The sequence below is a fragment of the Asterias amurensis genome, chromosome 3, assembly GCF_032118995.1.
Source record: "Asterias amurensis chromosome 3, ASM3211899v1".
In the NCBI taxonomy this organism is placed as follows: Eukaryota; Metazoa; Echinodermata; class Asteroidea; order Forcipulatida; family Asteriidae; genus Asterias; species Asterias amurensis.
Window position 1 is genome coordinate 2,010,241 of NC_092650.1, and position 16,790 is coordinate 2,027,030.

Consider the following 16,790-nt stretch of genomic DNA (forward strand, 5'->3'; position numbering starts at 1 on the left):
GAGCAATAAACGGGGTTTACTATTAACTTTGAATTGGCAAACAATCAACTAGAATGTTCACGCGAAATTTTCGCACTTTTTATTTCAATTATGAACACGCACATGCGACTGTGCCCCATTGGTTTTGGGTGCAGAGTGCAGTCGTTGAAATTCTTCGTAGCTAACCACTGGTTTCAGAATAGCTAGAAATAAGTACGCCTATAGTCGTCTTAGTTACTGAAGCACACTCTTGATTTCTACAATTCATTATCATGGCCATTAAACCAATATTTGTATGAGAGAGACTTGTTGTTTTCCAGCTTGGTATCTATTATTCCCGTGTGGGAGCTAGTTTGCCAAACCATTGACGGGAAGATCATTTAAACAAATCAAACACACAAACAAGCAATAAATAATCAATCAAAACACCGAGGCCCTTTTCAAACTAACTACATGTATTTTAATATTCACTATACAATGTTCCCAAAATCAATACAATTACAATTTAAAGTATTTGTGTACTTTTTGTAACACAAAACACAATGTCCACAGATTTACATTAAAGGCAGTGGACACTATTGGTAATTGTCAAAGACTAGCCTTCACAGTTGGTGTATCTCAACATATGCATAAAATAACAAACCTGTGAAAATTTGAGCAAAATCGGTCATCGAATTTGCGAGATAATAATGAAAGAAAAAACACCCTTGTCACACGAAGTTGTGTGCGTTTAGATGGTTAATTTCGAGACCTCAAGTTCTACACCCGAGGTCTTGAAATCAAATTCGTGGAAAATTACTTCTTTCTAGAAAACTATGGCACTTCAGAGGGAGCCGTTTCTCAAAATGTTTTATACCATCAACCTCTTCCCATTACTCGTCACCAAGAAAGGTTTTATGCTAATAATTATTTGAGCAATTACCAATAGTGTCCACTGCCTTTAAAATATCAGCTGCTGAGGAGCTGTAGTTTTTAAAAATGAGTAAAACAATGTCAGGAAAATACGTTTTTACATGCTAAAATAATTTTCGTCTCATTGATCACCGAGACGAAAATGATTTTCATGACATTGTTTCACTCATTTCTAAAAAACTACAGCACCTCAGCATGTAATATTTTCAGGGAAGCTTTCTACTATCATTATCTTCAAAATGTGTAAGTTTAGTGTAAACATTGTGTATTTTGTCCTACAAAAAGTACATACACCCTTTAACAAGATGCAGTCTGGTTTATACTACAAGAGGATTCAAAATGAAATCTTCCCCTATCAATACGAGGACACGATGTTACAAGTTTGCATCGTCGCTCAAATAAATAAATAACTTCCATACTTTTCACGTTACAATTTTAACTACTCAAAACTGTTAAATAAATATCTTAGTTAAAATTGGGTCAAACCCTTTTAACAACCAATTTATAATTTATCTGTGTGCTCATGAGGAGCTTTTAACTTAATATTAAGGCTTGATAAATAACAATAGTAGTGTTAAAGAATTATCATACAGCTCTTATTATTTTTAGGAAAGTGAAAAGGGTTTGAAATGGATATGCCGTTAATTGATTTACTAAGCCTATTATATTAAAGTATTACTAATTATACAAAAAGGCGACAGGCAACCATGTACAAAATATTCAAATTACATAAACAAAAAACTCCGTACTTTTACAGTTTAGACAATACCAACTTTTGTCTGTTTCTTAAAATGACAAATAAAGAAAAATAGTAACTAAAGCGACGGGAGAATAGTCTGGTCTGTTCTTTGGTTTAACTTTCAGTGTTGAATTATCAGTTCATACCTTAGGAACTTAACAAAATGGCCACCGCTGATATGATTTTATTCCCCAGACAACGTGACCGGAAGTGTGGCGTTATCATTTTTAATTTAATTTCGTTTTAGAGACGTTATTTTTCCATATTTTAAATGCACAAAATAATACAGATATTATATAAAACATTTCAACAACCGTAGGCTTTAACATACAAAAGATATAAAACAACAGGGTATAAACTACCGGTAAAATAACAGAAACAAGTGAGACAGACCAACAGACGGACTAGATTGCACATCACAAGACTACAGACGGACGGGGGATAAACAGACCTGGGCAGGAACAAAGAAGATGACATATATTTGGAAATACCAAGGAGAGAACTGGAGAAATCAAAGCTAAATGGCAAGTCCTCGCGATATTGTAAAGTTATCATGCTTTGGTAAACTTTACATGAAGGTGCAGCTGAAATAAGTCTCACGTTGATACACGAATCGAAATCCAAGGGAATGATTGCTTCTGGTTTTGGGGAATGGTTTTTACATCGCATCAAAATGGAATCGGTGGGACTCCTGTCTCTTTTCTCGATCATCTTCCCTCTGCAAAAAAAAGAAAGATACAAATACAATCAATATCCGTAAACCACATTATTGTCATAGTCTTTTAAAACCGTAATACACACTACGGGACAAAGATCAATGTGACCAATATTAAAATAAACGATTGAGTTATTTTATGTCATTTCAGAGATAAAGTTGGGATTCATATTACAATATTTTTCAAAACACAATTATCATTTTGTCAAAATCCTTTTACTTTAAAACATATTCCTTGCTCTATGGTATTTCCTGTCACTGTCCTACCTTTTCTAGAAGTTGGAGTACGCCAACTACGATTGCCATAAATACACAGGTTCCTATAAGAACGCCACCGGTCAATAGAACGGATCTACCAGGGGTAATTAACAGGACACTCTTCCACCTGCAAATAATAATTTTAAAAAATATATTGAATTTTACAGAAAGACTCTGCGAAAGACTCTTCAGGAGAAGACGAGCAGAGTATACTGTTCGAAACGTCGAGACCCAACCAGCTCTTTTCAGAGCCAACACTCACCCTAAGAGATTTACACATGGTTGTATCCGCAAGTTTACTATTAATTTATAGTTTCTTCTTATCTCTCCACACCATGCAAAGCTTCAAACAATACTTAGCCAATTCTATGTTCTTATTTAAAATTCACATTTCACATCGTCTTGCGTAATTTAATGCCGGTGTCCAGTGGGGCCTACCTCTAAAAAAAAATTGATTCAACTCTTAAAAAGTTCACATACAGATTTACATGAAATAAAAAAAAGATTTGGTGGTGATAACTCACTCATCAGGGATATCTGTAACAAAGGCACGTCAATAAAACACATCTTTTTATTTTACACATTTCCAGTTTTAATGTTGACAACACCATCTTCGACTCGGTGAAGGTCATTAAAGGAACACGTTGCCTTGGATCGGACGAGTTGGTCAAAACAAAAGCGTTTGTAACCGTTTTTTATAAAATGCATATGGTTGGAAATATGTTTTAAAAGTAGAATACAATGATCCACACAAGTTTGCCTCGAAATTGCGTGGTTTTCCTTCTACTGTGCGAACTAACATGGTCGGCCATTTATGGGAGTCAAAATTTTGACCCCCATAAATGGCCGACGTGTTAGTCGACAAGGTAAAAGGAAAACCACGCAATTTCGAGGCATGTTTGTGTGGATCATTGTATTCTACTTTTACAACATCTTTCTACCCATATGCACTTTATAAAAAACGGTTACAAACGCTTTTCAAAGACCAACTCGACCGATCCAAGGCAACGTGTTCCTTTAATTGCTATTTCAAAGGGCCGTTTATGGAATGAATAACATTTGAAGAAAAAACACAATCAACCAATAAATGTTTTATTTAGCACTTAAATAAACCCATACAAAATTCACGAACGCCATTATAGTTCTGAGAAAAAAAATTGTCTGTGAAATACTTCCCATTTTGTTTCACAAGAAAGGAACAACGCGAACAATAACGCGTCCATGTATTCACAAAACGCCAATGGAGATTCACGATCACCTAAGAACTTGCATTTTATTTGTAATCCTACCTCCATGTTACCACAAAAGGCAGGTATTTTAAGCAATTACCTCGTAACAGCTGCTTTTATTGTCTGGACATTTGAGGTGATTTCTAAAGCACGGCTTTCTGATTTTGGAATGTCCATTGTTGCGTGTCAAACGACAACCAATGAACGCAGCGAACCAACGAATTCAGCGTGCATATAAATTCAGTTGAAATTCCCGCCTTATTTCACTACACACCACCGCTGGCTGAACGACTGTTAAATTGTGCCAAGCAAGTTACCGTCAGCCAATTCGCCTCCAACCTGTCTCTTTGGGTAATTATCCTGTAATAACAACGATGGCTCGTACTAAACAGACAGCCCGTAAGTCTACCGGAGGAAAGGCACCTCGCAAGCAGCTGGCCACCAAGGCAGCACGGAAGAGTGCCCCGGCGACTGGAGGAGTCAAGAAACCCCATCGATACAGACCAGGTACGTCGAACAAACCATTACGGGTCAGGTTGGCTCAGTGGTTTCTGTCTTCGCCTTTTACCTCCTTGAACCCAAGTGTGATTCTCGGACCGGAGCCTTGCAGGTGGATTGGGGTTTTCAGTCCCTACCACCTAGCGTAGGTTTTCTATAGAGGGGGTTTCCTCCACGTCTGAAACTGAATTTTCTATTATCTACAAGAAATTTGTATGTTTCTATTGAGAATGCTTCGCCGACTAGCCTATATAATAGAGATTACCAGGTTGGTTTATAGCTAGATTTACGAAGTTTATATTCTCAAGAAAATCAAAGGAACACGACTTAGCCACACATGCAATTCAAGAACGGTTGCAAACGAATGAAATCACGTTTTATGAAGAATTACTATTATTATACGTCTGTAACTGTATCTATCGGTAGTTCAATTCAATTTCACTTTATTTCCAAACCAATCAACAAAACACAAGGTAGTGAATAATGGATCTAAAACCTTCATGTTGTTTAATGTCGAGTAAATTGGTCACATTTTCATAATGGTTTGAGAGTGTGAAGTTGTAATTACTAAAACCTTCCTCATTTTCCCGCTCTATTTTCCCGCTCTTTCTCCAGGCACAGTCGCCCTACGTGAAATCCGCCGTTACCAGAAGAGCACCGAACTCCTAATCCGCAAGCTGCCGTTCCAGCGTCTCATCCGCGAGATCGCACAGGACTTTAAGACCGAGCTCCGCTTCCAAAGCTCGGCGGTGCTTGCTCTCCAGGAGGCCGCCGAGGCGTACCTCGTCGGACTATTCGAGGATACTAACCTATGTGCTATTCACGCAAAGAGAGTCACCATTATGCCCAAAGATATCCAACTTGCAAGACGTATCCGTGGCGAAAGGGCCTAAACAACCGATTGACTTGCTTGGCACAATGGACTTTGATTTAATTTCTTTAAGTGCTCTTCCTAAAATAAATTAATCCTTCAAATTGTAATGACTCTCCATGTATAAAATTGACAACAGTCAGACGACATTTCAGATCACTACAGGGTTGTCGTTAAATACACTTATTCCTTTTCTTTAAGATTTTGTAACAATTAAAACAAATATTTTTTGACATGGGCTCCACTTTATTGAGCAACTAATATTATTGCCCCTCCTGCGGGCCAATGTCTAAGAAGTCAAGGTAGTTGGATTCAGGATCTTTAAAATCTATCCTTTAATTGATACTTTTATTTGTTTCCTTTAAAAAAAAAATAATAATAATAATTGGGCATTTATTTCATCATCTGATTCATTGTACCCGCCAGTAATCATTTTTATAACTTGTATTTTGTAAATAAATTTCTGATTAAAGTTTTGGTGTACAAAAGATAATCTCTGGCAAGACACGTTTTATATACCATTGCACTGTGTGTCATTTGAATTTGTTCAATTTATAAACAATTATTTTTCATTTTTGTCAATAAATCCCAAAAAATAAAAATAAAATAAAAACCTGCTTAGCTTATAGTATTTAGTGAAGTAAACAAGACAATAGTATATTGCTTTAGGTAAAGGGTCAAATTTAATAAAGAATGGGGCTGGGTTAAGATTGCTGGCTGCTTTAAAGGCAAACACCAAGTCATAAAACATACATGTAATCTTCCAGGACAGTTTGTAGAAAGCAGTAACACAAATGACGGTGGAAATGGAGAGGCTAGGGTGGCGGCAACTTTACCAAATAAAGTCCATTATCGAAAATGTGTGCAGACCAAAAAATATGTAAACAATGAAAAATAACCTGATTTGTCTGCAACCTCAAAGCATAATAGTGTCTGAAAGCATTTCATCCTATGTAAAACAAAAGTGACATCAGTCAATGGGCAATTCCATGCCTTTGTCGATTGGTTAAATGTTAAGGTAAAACAAAAAACATTTCTCTGGTACAAATAGACCTAAACCTGGCATGGAAAATAGTGTAGAGTTATCATAATAAGTATTGCATCAAAGAAACATTATGCTATTCTTCTTTAATTTCTACATATCGATGTAATTTTGTATAATTTATTTTCAAGGAAGTACCTCAAATTGACCACTTGAAAAGTTGTTATATTACTTTGGAAAAATATTCAAAATTGATGGTGATTTGAACCAACAATTTGATTAACATGCCAGTGTTCCACCAACTGAGCTATGTTGACGGTCTCCCTGTTTCCTCAATACTGAGGGTGCCGGTCAGACGCCATACAACCGTTACCTGCTGTGTAGCCAGGGATCACACCCAAGTTTGCGATACAACCTGGAAGTGGCAGCCAGGCGATTACCTTCAGGGGATGCAGGTATTACAGACATCAAATTATTATTATTATGTAACTTTAGAAATCTCTAATCATACTTACTCCTCAGGTTCGTCAGGGGGATATGGAATTGCTATCAGCTCTGAGTTTGGGATGATCGACATCCAAGTGTGCTGTCTTGTGTTCTGATGAGAAATACAAAGAAATATGATCAAAAAATAGCTTTGTGTAAATCACGAACAAAAATTGGCTACAATATTTAAAAAAGGATCTGAGGTGTTATCATCACATAAACGAGCTGCCACATGGATCGATTTTGTTTTTAATGAATGTTTCTCGAATGAGCTGCCATTTTAAAAACACAAATAAAATAATTTCTCTTCAGAGCAAACCTGTATAAATGTTTACTCAATACTTATACATATTCTGTTAACCTAACTCTTTTAACATTCCAACTGTTGGCGGTAAGGTTGACATAGTGGTGTCTTGTCTCGCCTTCCACCTCTGAGACCCTGGTTCGAATCCTACCGGGGGCACTATGTAGGTTGGGTTTTCAGTCCCTACCTGACTGCGTGGGTTTTCCCTGGAATAATGATTGGGGTTTTCCTCCCACATCTAAAACCTTTAAGTTTAAAATCTTCTTTCCATTTGGGTTCTTGGCTAGTACAGTGAATCGTGATTAAGTTCACTTTTCTAAGAGTCCTTATCTTCACTGTTACTTCACAACCAGAAGCAATAGATAAATTGCAATAGGCGCGATCTTTACAGGCAAATTGCATTTTGGCTTGCAGGTGTGTCAAGCCACGCTGTTTACTAACCAATCAGGCAACGAGTTTTGTGAAATATGCACGTGCTGCACGCCGTTCTCGCGCAAAACGCATGGCTGTGAGTTCCAAATCGCCCATAACGATGGTCGATTTACGTCATGTGGGAAATATTTATAACTGATAAATGATGTTAGTAATACTACCGCTGTAAATGACTCTAAATCTCTCACCTGTGTGTCTGTTTTTGTTGCGCCTGCAATGCTCACTGTTAAAGAATCAACATAGTTTGGATTTGGACCAAGACCCAGGATGATGTAAGGAAGTTGCAGGGAGAAATACGCTGACTGAGATAGCTGTGTTGCTGATAGAAAAATAAAATACACATCAATTAAAATTCAATATTATTCATTTTAAAAGGAAGGTTGACATTTGGTTATCACTCTTAAAGCTAAAGGCATCAAAAACAGAAGGTTAGAAGCCTACATCAGCTTTTGATAAAAGTATAGAGCATTTTGAGACACATGAGTAAAAACTGTAAAAAATATCTAAGTTTTTATGGCAACAATTTTTTCTTCTCAGTTTGTGTATTTCAATTAAGGATTACTCTTCATGCATGCTCCCGATTTTTAGCGATTTTCTAAAAAATCGGACCACCTTTTGACATGTAAGATTTATTGTATAAATTAACAATGGAACAGACCCAAAAACCAAAGGTAATTTTGCCTTTAAACCATATTGCCAGAAAAAGTTTCCAGAGTTGTTAAAGTTATTATTGGTAAATAAAAAAATTGTGTTTGTTCAAGTCACTGTGTAATACTTACATGCACCACATTGCAGCTTGCCAGTGGAGCTAGTTGTTTTATAATAAATGAATGGACCGGGTTGATTGACACCAAATGGCTGTTTAAGAAAAGTGGAAAAAGAAACATTTTTAGTCGTTTTGGGTTCAGTCTGGAACATGATACAAAAATATTTGAAAGCTATCTCCATCTCTTAAAGACACAGGACACTATTTGTAATTGTCAAAGACCAGTCTTCAACATAAATAGCAAACCTGTGAAAATTTGAGCCCAGTTGGTCGTCGAAGTTGCGAGAGAATAATGGAAGAAAAAACGCCCTCGTCACACGAAGTTGTGTGCTTTCAGATGCTTGATTTTGAGACCTCAAAATCTAGTTCTGAGATCTCGAAATCAAACTCAATTATTTTAGTGAGAAATAACTTCTTTCTCAAAAACTACAATACTTCAGAGGGAGCCGTTTCTCACAATGTTTTATACTATCAACAGCTCTCCACTAGTCGTTAACAAGTAAGTTTTTATGCTAACAATTATTATAAAGGCACGAGAAACTTTTGGTACTTACTCAAAATAATTGTGAGCCAAAAAAATTACTTGGTAACAAGCAATGGAGAGCTGTTGATAGTATAAAACATGGTGAGAAACAGCTCCCTCTGAAGTAACAGACTTTTGAGAATGAGGTAATTTCTCACTCAAAAATTAAAAACTTCAGCCAAAGCATTTTATAATCCATCAGAAATTTACAAGAGTGTTTTTTTCAGTCATTATTCTCTTTCAACCTTAATGACCAATTGAGCCCAAATTTCCACAGGTTTATTTCATGCATATGTTGGAATACACCAAGTGAGAATACTGGTCATTGACAATTACCAAACACGTCCAGTGGCTTAAAATATATTCTATTATGACCAGGTCGTGTGACAAAACACTTCAATATCTTTTTTCATAATCATTTTCTGCAAAGCTAGGAGTTAAGAAAGTTTCAGCCATAACTATTGCACTCACCTTTGAATCCAGTTCTGGACAGTCAGTATAACAGAGACCACTCAATACTGAAAGAGATCAAAGTAGGGGAATATAATTATTATTATTTTTTTACCCATACACCGATGTGTGTTAGCACTGTAAACTCAGTACTATCCCACGAGTCCTCCAAAATTAATATTCTTTATCTCCGATGCAATTTTAACATCTCTAAAGTAGGGGAAGTTATTTTACAACAAACACACAGCTAATAGGTGTTGTATTTGCAACGGGGATAAAGACTACAATGTGTTTATACTCTAACACCGATGTGTATTAAGATCCATTTTCTTTCCCGAGTTCTGTGAAGAAAAAATCCACAGGGCAAACCACTCAGGTGGGACTTGAACCAAAGACCTTTGCATTGCTAGAGCAGACGTCTTACCACCAAGCTAGCCCTGTTCTTATATAGCACTTTATAACTTGGTGCACATCTCTCAAGTCCTTAAATCTGTTATGACAGGAAGGCAGAGCCTTTTTGAACTAATAGGCCCGTTTATGAAGCACCTTTTAAGAGTTTACAAAGTAGCCAACCTTGCCAGAAACTTCGGCCCAAATCTCTTCTCTTAGCAAAGTACTGGGTTCTTTTAAGTCCTTGACTATCGCTCTTAAAGGGGCACAGCAACTTTTCCTCTGTTAAGAAGCACTCTATGAGGACAATATAAATTTCTATTGGAACTTTGCAAAGGGCACCAAGGCCAAAGCACAGAGAACCACACCAATTGTTGTGGTTGCCATGGGTTCTTTTGAGGCCTGCACAACGCACAAAAGCCTTCGTTTGAAGCGTTTACAATTTAGTCTCCTATTCAACCCAACAAGACGATTAGATATATACATAAAAACTTACCATGAGCTTTGACAGAGTACGCATCAAAAACAAAGTTATTCTTAATAACACGTATCTGAGGCTGTTGATCTGGTTTTGTCTGGTTCACAACCATGATGTCTAACACACCCTACAAAGACAAGAAAGGACTGGTTTATGTTTATGGTAGTCACTTGGATTTAGTCTAGCTGAATGTGACAATTGATTGTTCATTTAAGGCAGACTTAATAATCAAACAATAGTCTTACAATCAAAACTTGTTTTGATAAACATTAACCATGAACTGTTCATATAAAGCTCCAACAGTTAACCAAAGCATTGTTTAAACAATTCATTACACTGACAACGAGGATAAATTAAAAATAACATACTTTCCAAGACATCAATCTTCTAACAACATCAATTAAGTAAATTCTCAATTATAACAAAACAATTGCAAACTGCTCACCAACTAAAAGGCCTTATAAGGTATAAATGCAAACAATAGTTGATGGCCTGAAGTTTCGACCCCAGAAAGACTGCTGGGGTTGAAGTTCAGGCCATAAATTTTTTTTTTTAAAAATGCCCTTACCGATCGTGTTAAGTCCAAGAAGGTAGCAAGAACAGGTGTTTTAATGTCATTGAGAGCATCAATATCCCCATCTTGTGACAGTGTCTTTCCTTCTTTATTCTCCAGTAAAACCACACGACGCACAGCAGTACTGATAAAGAATGGGATGGATAAAAGAAAAGTGGGAAGATATGGTATTACAGAAACATTCTAGGTTTTTCTGCACATGTCTTTTATAATTATCTTTGCCAACTGCTTACCAACCAAAAGGACCTATGCTATCAATGCAAAAAATTGTAGATTAAGGCTTGACAGTTTTGACCCTAGCAGAAAGCTATTATGACAATAAGCACAAATAAAAAAATGTATCTTTTTTAAAACCATTGTGTAATTTGCTTCTCTTTACACAAGAGTAAGGGGCCTCAAAAATCATAGAAAACTTCCGCTAGACAACATGTCTGGGAAACATTTCACTTTGAAGTAGTATGTGGTTGTGTAAAAATATAACAGTTTTTATGCCAACAAATTTGAATTTGAGAAATGCTACTGCATAATGCTTCTCAGATTGTGTATTTTTATTATTTCTCTGCGAGGATATATTCACTCCAGATTTTCGGTGAAGTCTCAAAAACGAAAACCACCTGTTGAAATTAAAGTTTCAGATGTTAGTTTTATTTTGTACTCTTCATTTACATAAGATGAAAACAATCAAGCGATTAAAAAAAAAAAAAAAAAAAAAGTATTTTTACTTTAATGACTAGGAGTAGTATCAAGTAAAGCTCTTATTTCTACTCTAATACTCATAACTACCTGTTAGTCCCTGAACGCAAGACGCACATGATATCCGGGTAGCTGTCCATATTAGTGTCTCCTATCCTAAGGGTAATGGGTACATTAGCCCACTTGGCGACCTGAACTTGTGGTGGCACAAACCCCAAGTTCAGAAGCTCCTCGTGCAGATTATAAAACAAGCTCCACTGAAATCAAATCATAACATTTATGGATAAGAGTTTTAAAAAAACTAACTTTAGAAAAAAGTTGAGCTTGACCCATTTGTTAAAGGGATAAATGAAAGGCCTGATGCTTCATGGAGGCAACCAAAGCAGTTGCCTCCCTGGTCATTGCCTTGGTTACCCTTAAAATATTCCAATAGAAATCTATGACTTCCTAATGGAGGTGCCCTTCTAAATCTGTGACCCGGGATCCATTCAAAGTCTAATTTTAATTTCAAACTCTGTATTTAGATTTCGCAGCATCCAAACCCAAATAAAAGTTTACGCCGTGTTTGGGCGGGTCGCCGTCCATATTACTCAATAGTTAACGCTGTTTAGAAACCCTTAGAAACCCTTTGCTGAAGACTGTACAAGCTTACGAGGGTGGTTTTAGGCTTCTGGCTCCCCGCAAATAACAGATGATATCGTCTAGTTACAAAAAATATAGTCTTTGTGACGATATTTCAATATTTTCAAAACCATCCTCAATTTTATATCGTGCCGCTATTAACGTATAATCGTCAATAGTTTAATTTTTAGCAGTGAATTAGTGGTTGTGAGTCAGGTATCCAGACCAACGTGGATGTATACATACACTCTTTTCTCCGCCTCTTCTGATGTAAATGTAGCTCTTTGTGCACGCCTCGTCTTCGCAAACAGGAAGAAGATGGTCCAGTCTACCTTTAGAACCTAAGAGGTAAATTAGAATCAAACATATTTAATAACATATAAATAAATAAAACTTTCACAAATAAAAATGTTTTTTTAATTAAATATTGTACAGTCAACAGTTATTTAGAGTGGCGTTCTCTATTCTTAAAGGCTCATTTGTTTATTTATGAATATTCTCCGTCATAAATACCTCAGACAGTTTCACTATTCAGATTGGTGGAGAGCAAGTTATGTGGCGTAGTTTAAACGGTTGATAATGACCAGCTGGAGCTGTTACAACCGGTTGTTTCCGGATACGTTTAGATGCAAACTATGCACACGAATGCATATCAGAAAACTGTCCCAGTCATAAAAATGCAACAAACATACAAAGCTCAAGGACGTCGGTAACAGATAAGATTTACAGAGTTTCATACTTTATTACGACTTTATTAAACCACAAAGGCATTAATAAATGGGAATAAAAGAGTAGTTACTCGTTCTTAAACTGCCACTTATGACCTTGCAGGATCGTGGTCGTGCAATAAATGGAAGTTTAAGAACTTGCAGCTACCCTTTTATTCCCTTATTTAAAATCCAACTTACCCATATCAGCAAACGCTGATTGTCCAATATGCTTGAAGTTGCCTGCTGGTATTGCATACGTATCAGTTTGTATCCATGACTGCCCCTTATCAAAAAGCTCCCATTGTTCAAATTGACCTCTGCCCTTTGACATGGAGGTCACAATGAGGTCAGGTGCATAGTTGTTCGTCATATCCAGAAAGGAATTTGAGTTGGGAATCCGTAGTGGGTCGTGATCTCCCTTGATCTCTGTGCTTTGGAAAGTCCGCTTTGTGGTGTCACTACAAAATTTGAAAACAAAATACTGTGATGGTCACATTTTTCTTCCATAAAAGTCTATACAAACTATTAGAGTTATAAAGGATATAAATTTAATATAAGAGATGCTTCAGCAGAAAATATTGCTTAAAATTTGTCTGCTTAGCAGTTTGGCTTGTAACCTTGTTCTAGTAAGCATAGTTTGTTGTAATTGTTCCCAGTGGTATAGACTGTATTGAATATGATGTCACCGTTCAAATATCTGCGAGCATGTGCGTGTATGTATGCGTGCGTGTGCCGTAGAAATCGAACCGGGAACGCTGCGTGCTTCTTTGATGTACATGTTTAGACACGCATACGGTTTGCCCTACAAGATGGCGACTTTCATAGAAGAAAAGAGGTCATTCACTACAGTCTATAACGGCAACTTACTTGCAATGCCAAAACTGCCTCTTCCCATCTACATCCTCACCAAACAAATCAGGAATCATGTCAGCATCAAAACTAGGAACAGAGGAATCAAAATGATGGTTAGAAAAAGCTGTTGCTTTTGATGCTTTAGAATTCAGTCCATTGACAACATGTTCATTGACAACATGTACATTGATTATATATTTGGTTTGCTGTAACGCCATGTGTACATCTGCCTCTATTGTTCATGGGCTTCTACTAAGTCTTACGGCCAACGTGCATTTTCTACGTATTCTCCTATTCTTTGGAACGAACTCCCCCGCAACATCAAAGACGCTCAAACTCTGGATCAATTCAAACACCGTCTCAAAACTCACTTGTTAAACTCTAACTATTTTTTATTTATTTTTTATTTTCTGACTATGTACAGCGCATTGGGACTCCGTGTATAATGCACTTTAAAAGAACGGTTTATTATTATTATTATTATTATTTATTCTATTGCCACGGAGCAGATTTTTTTGAGTTCTGGAGACTTCTCAGTTGTGGAAAATTGACATTGTTTATTTTGGACACAGTTGGCTATTTAAATCTATAATTTCCTCTGACGAATGCACACAGAAGTGTTTGAATTCCATATCTCTAAAGATCTCTAGATAGAAAATATGTATCTCTAGATTTGGTAAATAAAACAAATATGTCTCAAGACGTTGAAAATGTTGCAAATTATTGTTATAATATTAATAACAACTAAATGACTCACTCCATCATCAATGGTTGATCCTGGAACGTTGTGGATACTGTTGTAATTGGGTCTGTTGAAAAAGAGAAGACAGACGAGTGTTACAATAATTTACGACAAAAAAATTCATTTTTCATAATTCATATGAGAATCTTGTGGAAAATCTGACAAAGCTGAGCAAAGCAGCCCGTGACCCATTATCAATTTTAAGAAAAGACAGTTATTAGATAATACTATTTTTTAACTGGAGAATATTTTTAAATTGTGCACTTCTCATGCCGAATGGTGTAAAACCATTCAAAAACAACCCATCCATAAAAATATTGTGCATGCCTGTAGAGAAACACAGCTCTATTGTTTGTATAGGCCTACACTTAAAGGAACATTACAGAATTGGAAAGAAGAAAAAATCATGAAGATCACAGATTTACATAAAACTTACACGGTCTACTGATGATGATAGTAGAAAACATCCCTTGAAATATTTCTGTCTGAAATTTCATATTTGATGAGAAATAAATAATCTAATTGCGCGTTTGGAGTTTATCGCTCAGGGAGCGTTTTATTCATTTTCGTTTTGGCATCGATGCAATGCAAAATTTGTAATCGATTTTTCACTGTTCTCTCGTGACCCAGATGACCGATCGATCTCAAACTTCTACAGGTTTGTCAGTTTATGTATATGGCGGATTACATAAAGTGTTACACTGCCAACAACTTTTTTGCTAGCAAAACCAATTCTGTAATGTTCCTTTAATGGAATTATGATGCCTTATTGAGCATGATTTGTAGAAATGGAAATAGCTTTGCACCAAAACAAGTTTCAAAATTCAGGTCTATGCAAAAAAGCACTCATCAAAATAGAAACAAACGAAACAAACAAATATGTCTGCATTTAGAATAAAACATTTAAAAAAACTAATATTGAGTTTTTTTCTCACCTAGTTTGAAGTTTCTGGTCTGTCCCCAGTAAACAAATACTGATGTAGGAGCAGTTGTATCAAATACTTTTCCATTTTGTTTTGTCGTTAGCAAGACATCCATCTGTGAATCGCCATCAAAATCCCCAGGAACAACGCTGGTTATCGTGTCATTATCCCTGAAAACAAAATGAATTAGAGTTTATATGAAAACAGTCTAATGTCATCCAAAAAAGCGATATTTCCAAGAATAATTTGAGATACTACAGACTGAAAGATCAATAAATTTTAGTTTTTATATTAAGAGAAGTTTTACCTTTTGATTGACAAGTTGTGGATGGACTTTGATAAAGTTGTATCGGAGCCATCTGTCAACTGGTAATATACATCCATAATATGACCTGTAAAATGGGAGAAATGTAATCATCCAAAAAAGTAACATGTTATGAAGTTCCATTTTCATATTAAATAATTTTCTGTAAAAAGTACTGAAAGTTAAAATAGCGAACAAATACCAAATTTAATTGATCACATCAGTGTATAGGTAAAAACTAATTTTTAAAAAAAAATATTCTTTATCCCCGATGCAAATTTAACATCTATTATTTCCTAATTAGCACTTTCTTGTTCCTGGGGCAGATTTGTTTTCTGCGACTCTGCTATCAAATTTCCAATTCTTGCATCTTTCACACACATGCCGAAAGTTTAAGCGTTCAGTATAGTGTCGCGAGTCATGGCCATGTTAATACACTGACTCACTGAGCAATGAGCTAAGTGATGAGAAATGACCAAGGCCCAATTTCATGGCTCTGCTTACCGCCAATTTCTGCGCTTGATCACCAGGCATGAGAATGGGTGATGATAAAAAAACAGGAAAAAATTAAGTTGATTGGAAATGTCAATATTCCATCATTTTTGTGAGCGAAGCAACACGAGCGCGCAGCGCGAAGTCCCTTACGGCCGGGGTCCATCACAATTCCCCGCTTACGTGCAAGCGCCGAATTTCTGCGCTAGCCTTGTAAGCGTAGAATGCCTAGTAACGTGGAGTACGCACACGCGCAGAAGTCAAAATTCGCTGCTTACCCGTGAAATATGCTTGCCGTAAGCACAGAATTTCCTGCTTCCATAAGCGCCAATTCTGTGCTTCAGTAAGCAGAGCCATGAAAATTGTTGGGCCCAAGTGTTCTGAATCATCTGAGTGAGCCGAGTGTCTGATTTTTATTTATATTATTATATACAAAAAATATGCCACCCTGAACAAGATCATGAAGATGGCGCAATAAATAGCACAAATTACCGTGAAAAAGTTGTGATAATCATGAAGCCTTTAAATATCTCCCTAAACATCTTAAGTTTTTGTTAATATAAACAAATTCTTTATTTGTTTATCTTTATTGTGTGAGGGAGAGGGGGCGTGGCTTACCATCTTGTCGAAGGACGAAAACATCAGTCAATTTATTGGAATCAATATCTCCATACGCCGCAATAATCCCGTCTGCTGGGCCGCCGTCAGTAAATACTGCATTTGTGTTATCAGTAAATTCGGGAGTATTCACAGCAAAAGGATCGTCACAAAAGACAATCGCTAAAAGCGATAAAAGTAACAGAAAAATAGAACTAAGTCGAGACATTTTTGTACACACTCGTCATCATCATGGGAAAGTGTAATAAT

General features: G+C 36.4%; 2 protein-coding genes across 2 annotated transcripts; one reads left to right on the forward strand and one right to left on the reverse strand.

Annotated features, from left to right (window-relative positions):
* Positions 1–419: 419 nt before the first annotated feature.
* LOC139934867 (T-cell immunomodulatory protein-like) lies at positions 420–16,767 on the reverse strand. Its single transcript, XM_071929282.1, has 16 exons — positions 16,542–16,767; positions 15,435–15,519; positions 15,140–15,297; positions 14,220–14,271; positions 13,478–13,549; positions 12,809–13,068; positions 12,147–12,241; positions 11,370–11,536; positions 10,581–10,710; positions 10,031–10,139; positions 9,166–9,212; positions 8,185–8,263; positions 7,594–7,724; positions 6,699–6,781; positions 2,613–2,730; positions 420–2,348 (listed from the first exon to the last, which is right to left on the reverse strand). The coding sequence occupies exons 1-16, from the start codon at positions 16,747–16,749 to the stop codon at positions 2,289–2,291; spliced, it is 1,854 nt and encodes a 617-aa protein (XP_071785383.1). The 5' UTR covers positions 16,750–16,767; the 3' UTR covers positions 420–2,288.
* On the forward strand, positions 4,085–5,694 carry LOC139934894 (histone H3, embryonic-like). The gene is made up of 2 exons (XM_071929314.1): positions 4,085–4,339; positions 4,946–5,694. Exons 1-2 carry the CDS (start codon positions 4,207–4,209, stop codon positions 5,221–5,223), a joined length of 411 nt encoding a protein of 136 aa, XP_071785415.1. The 5' UTR covers positions 4,085–4,206; the 3' UTR covers positions 5,224–5,694.
* Positions 16,768–16,790: the final 23 nt, after the last annotated feature.

Coding starts and splice junctions, on each gene's coding strand:
- LOC139934894 (XM_071929314.1), top strand. CDS start 4,207: ATGGCTCGTACTAAACAGACAGCCCGTAAGTCTACCGGAGGAAAGGCA. Junction 4,340..4,945: donor ACCCCATCGATACAGACCAG/GTACGTCGAACA, acceptor CTCTTTCTCCAG/GCACAGTCGCCCTACGTGAA.
- LOC139934867 (XM_071929282.1), bottom strand. CDS start 16,749: ATGTCTCGACTTAGTTCTATTTTTCTGTTACTTTTATCGCTTTTAGCG. Junction 13,069..13,477: donor AGGCAGTTTTGGCATTGCAA/GTAAGTTGCCGT, acceptor CAAATTTTGTAG/TGACACCACAAAGCGGACTT. Junction 8,264..9,165: donor GTCCAGAACTGGATTCAAAG/GTGAGTGCAATA, acceptor TTTCTTAAACAG/CCATTTGGTGTCAATCAACC.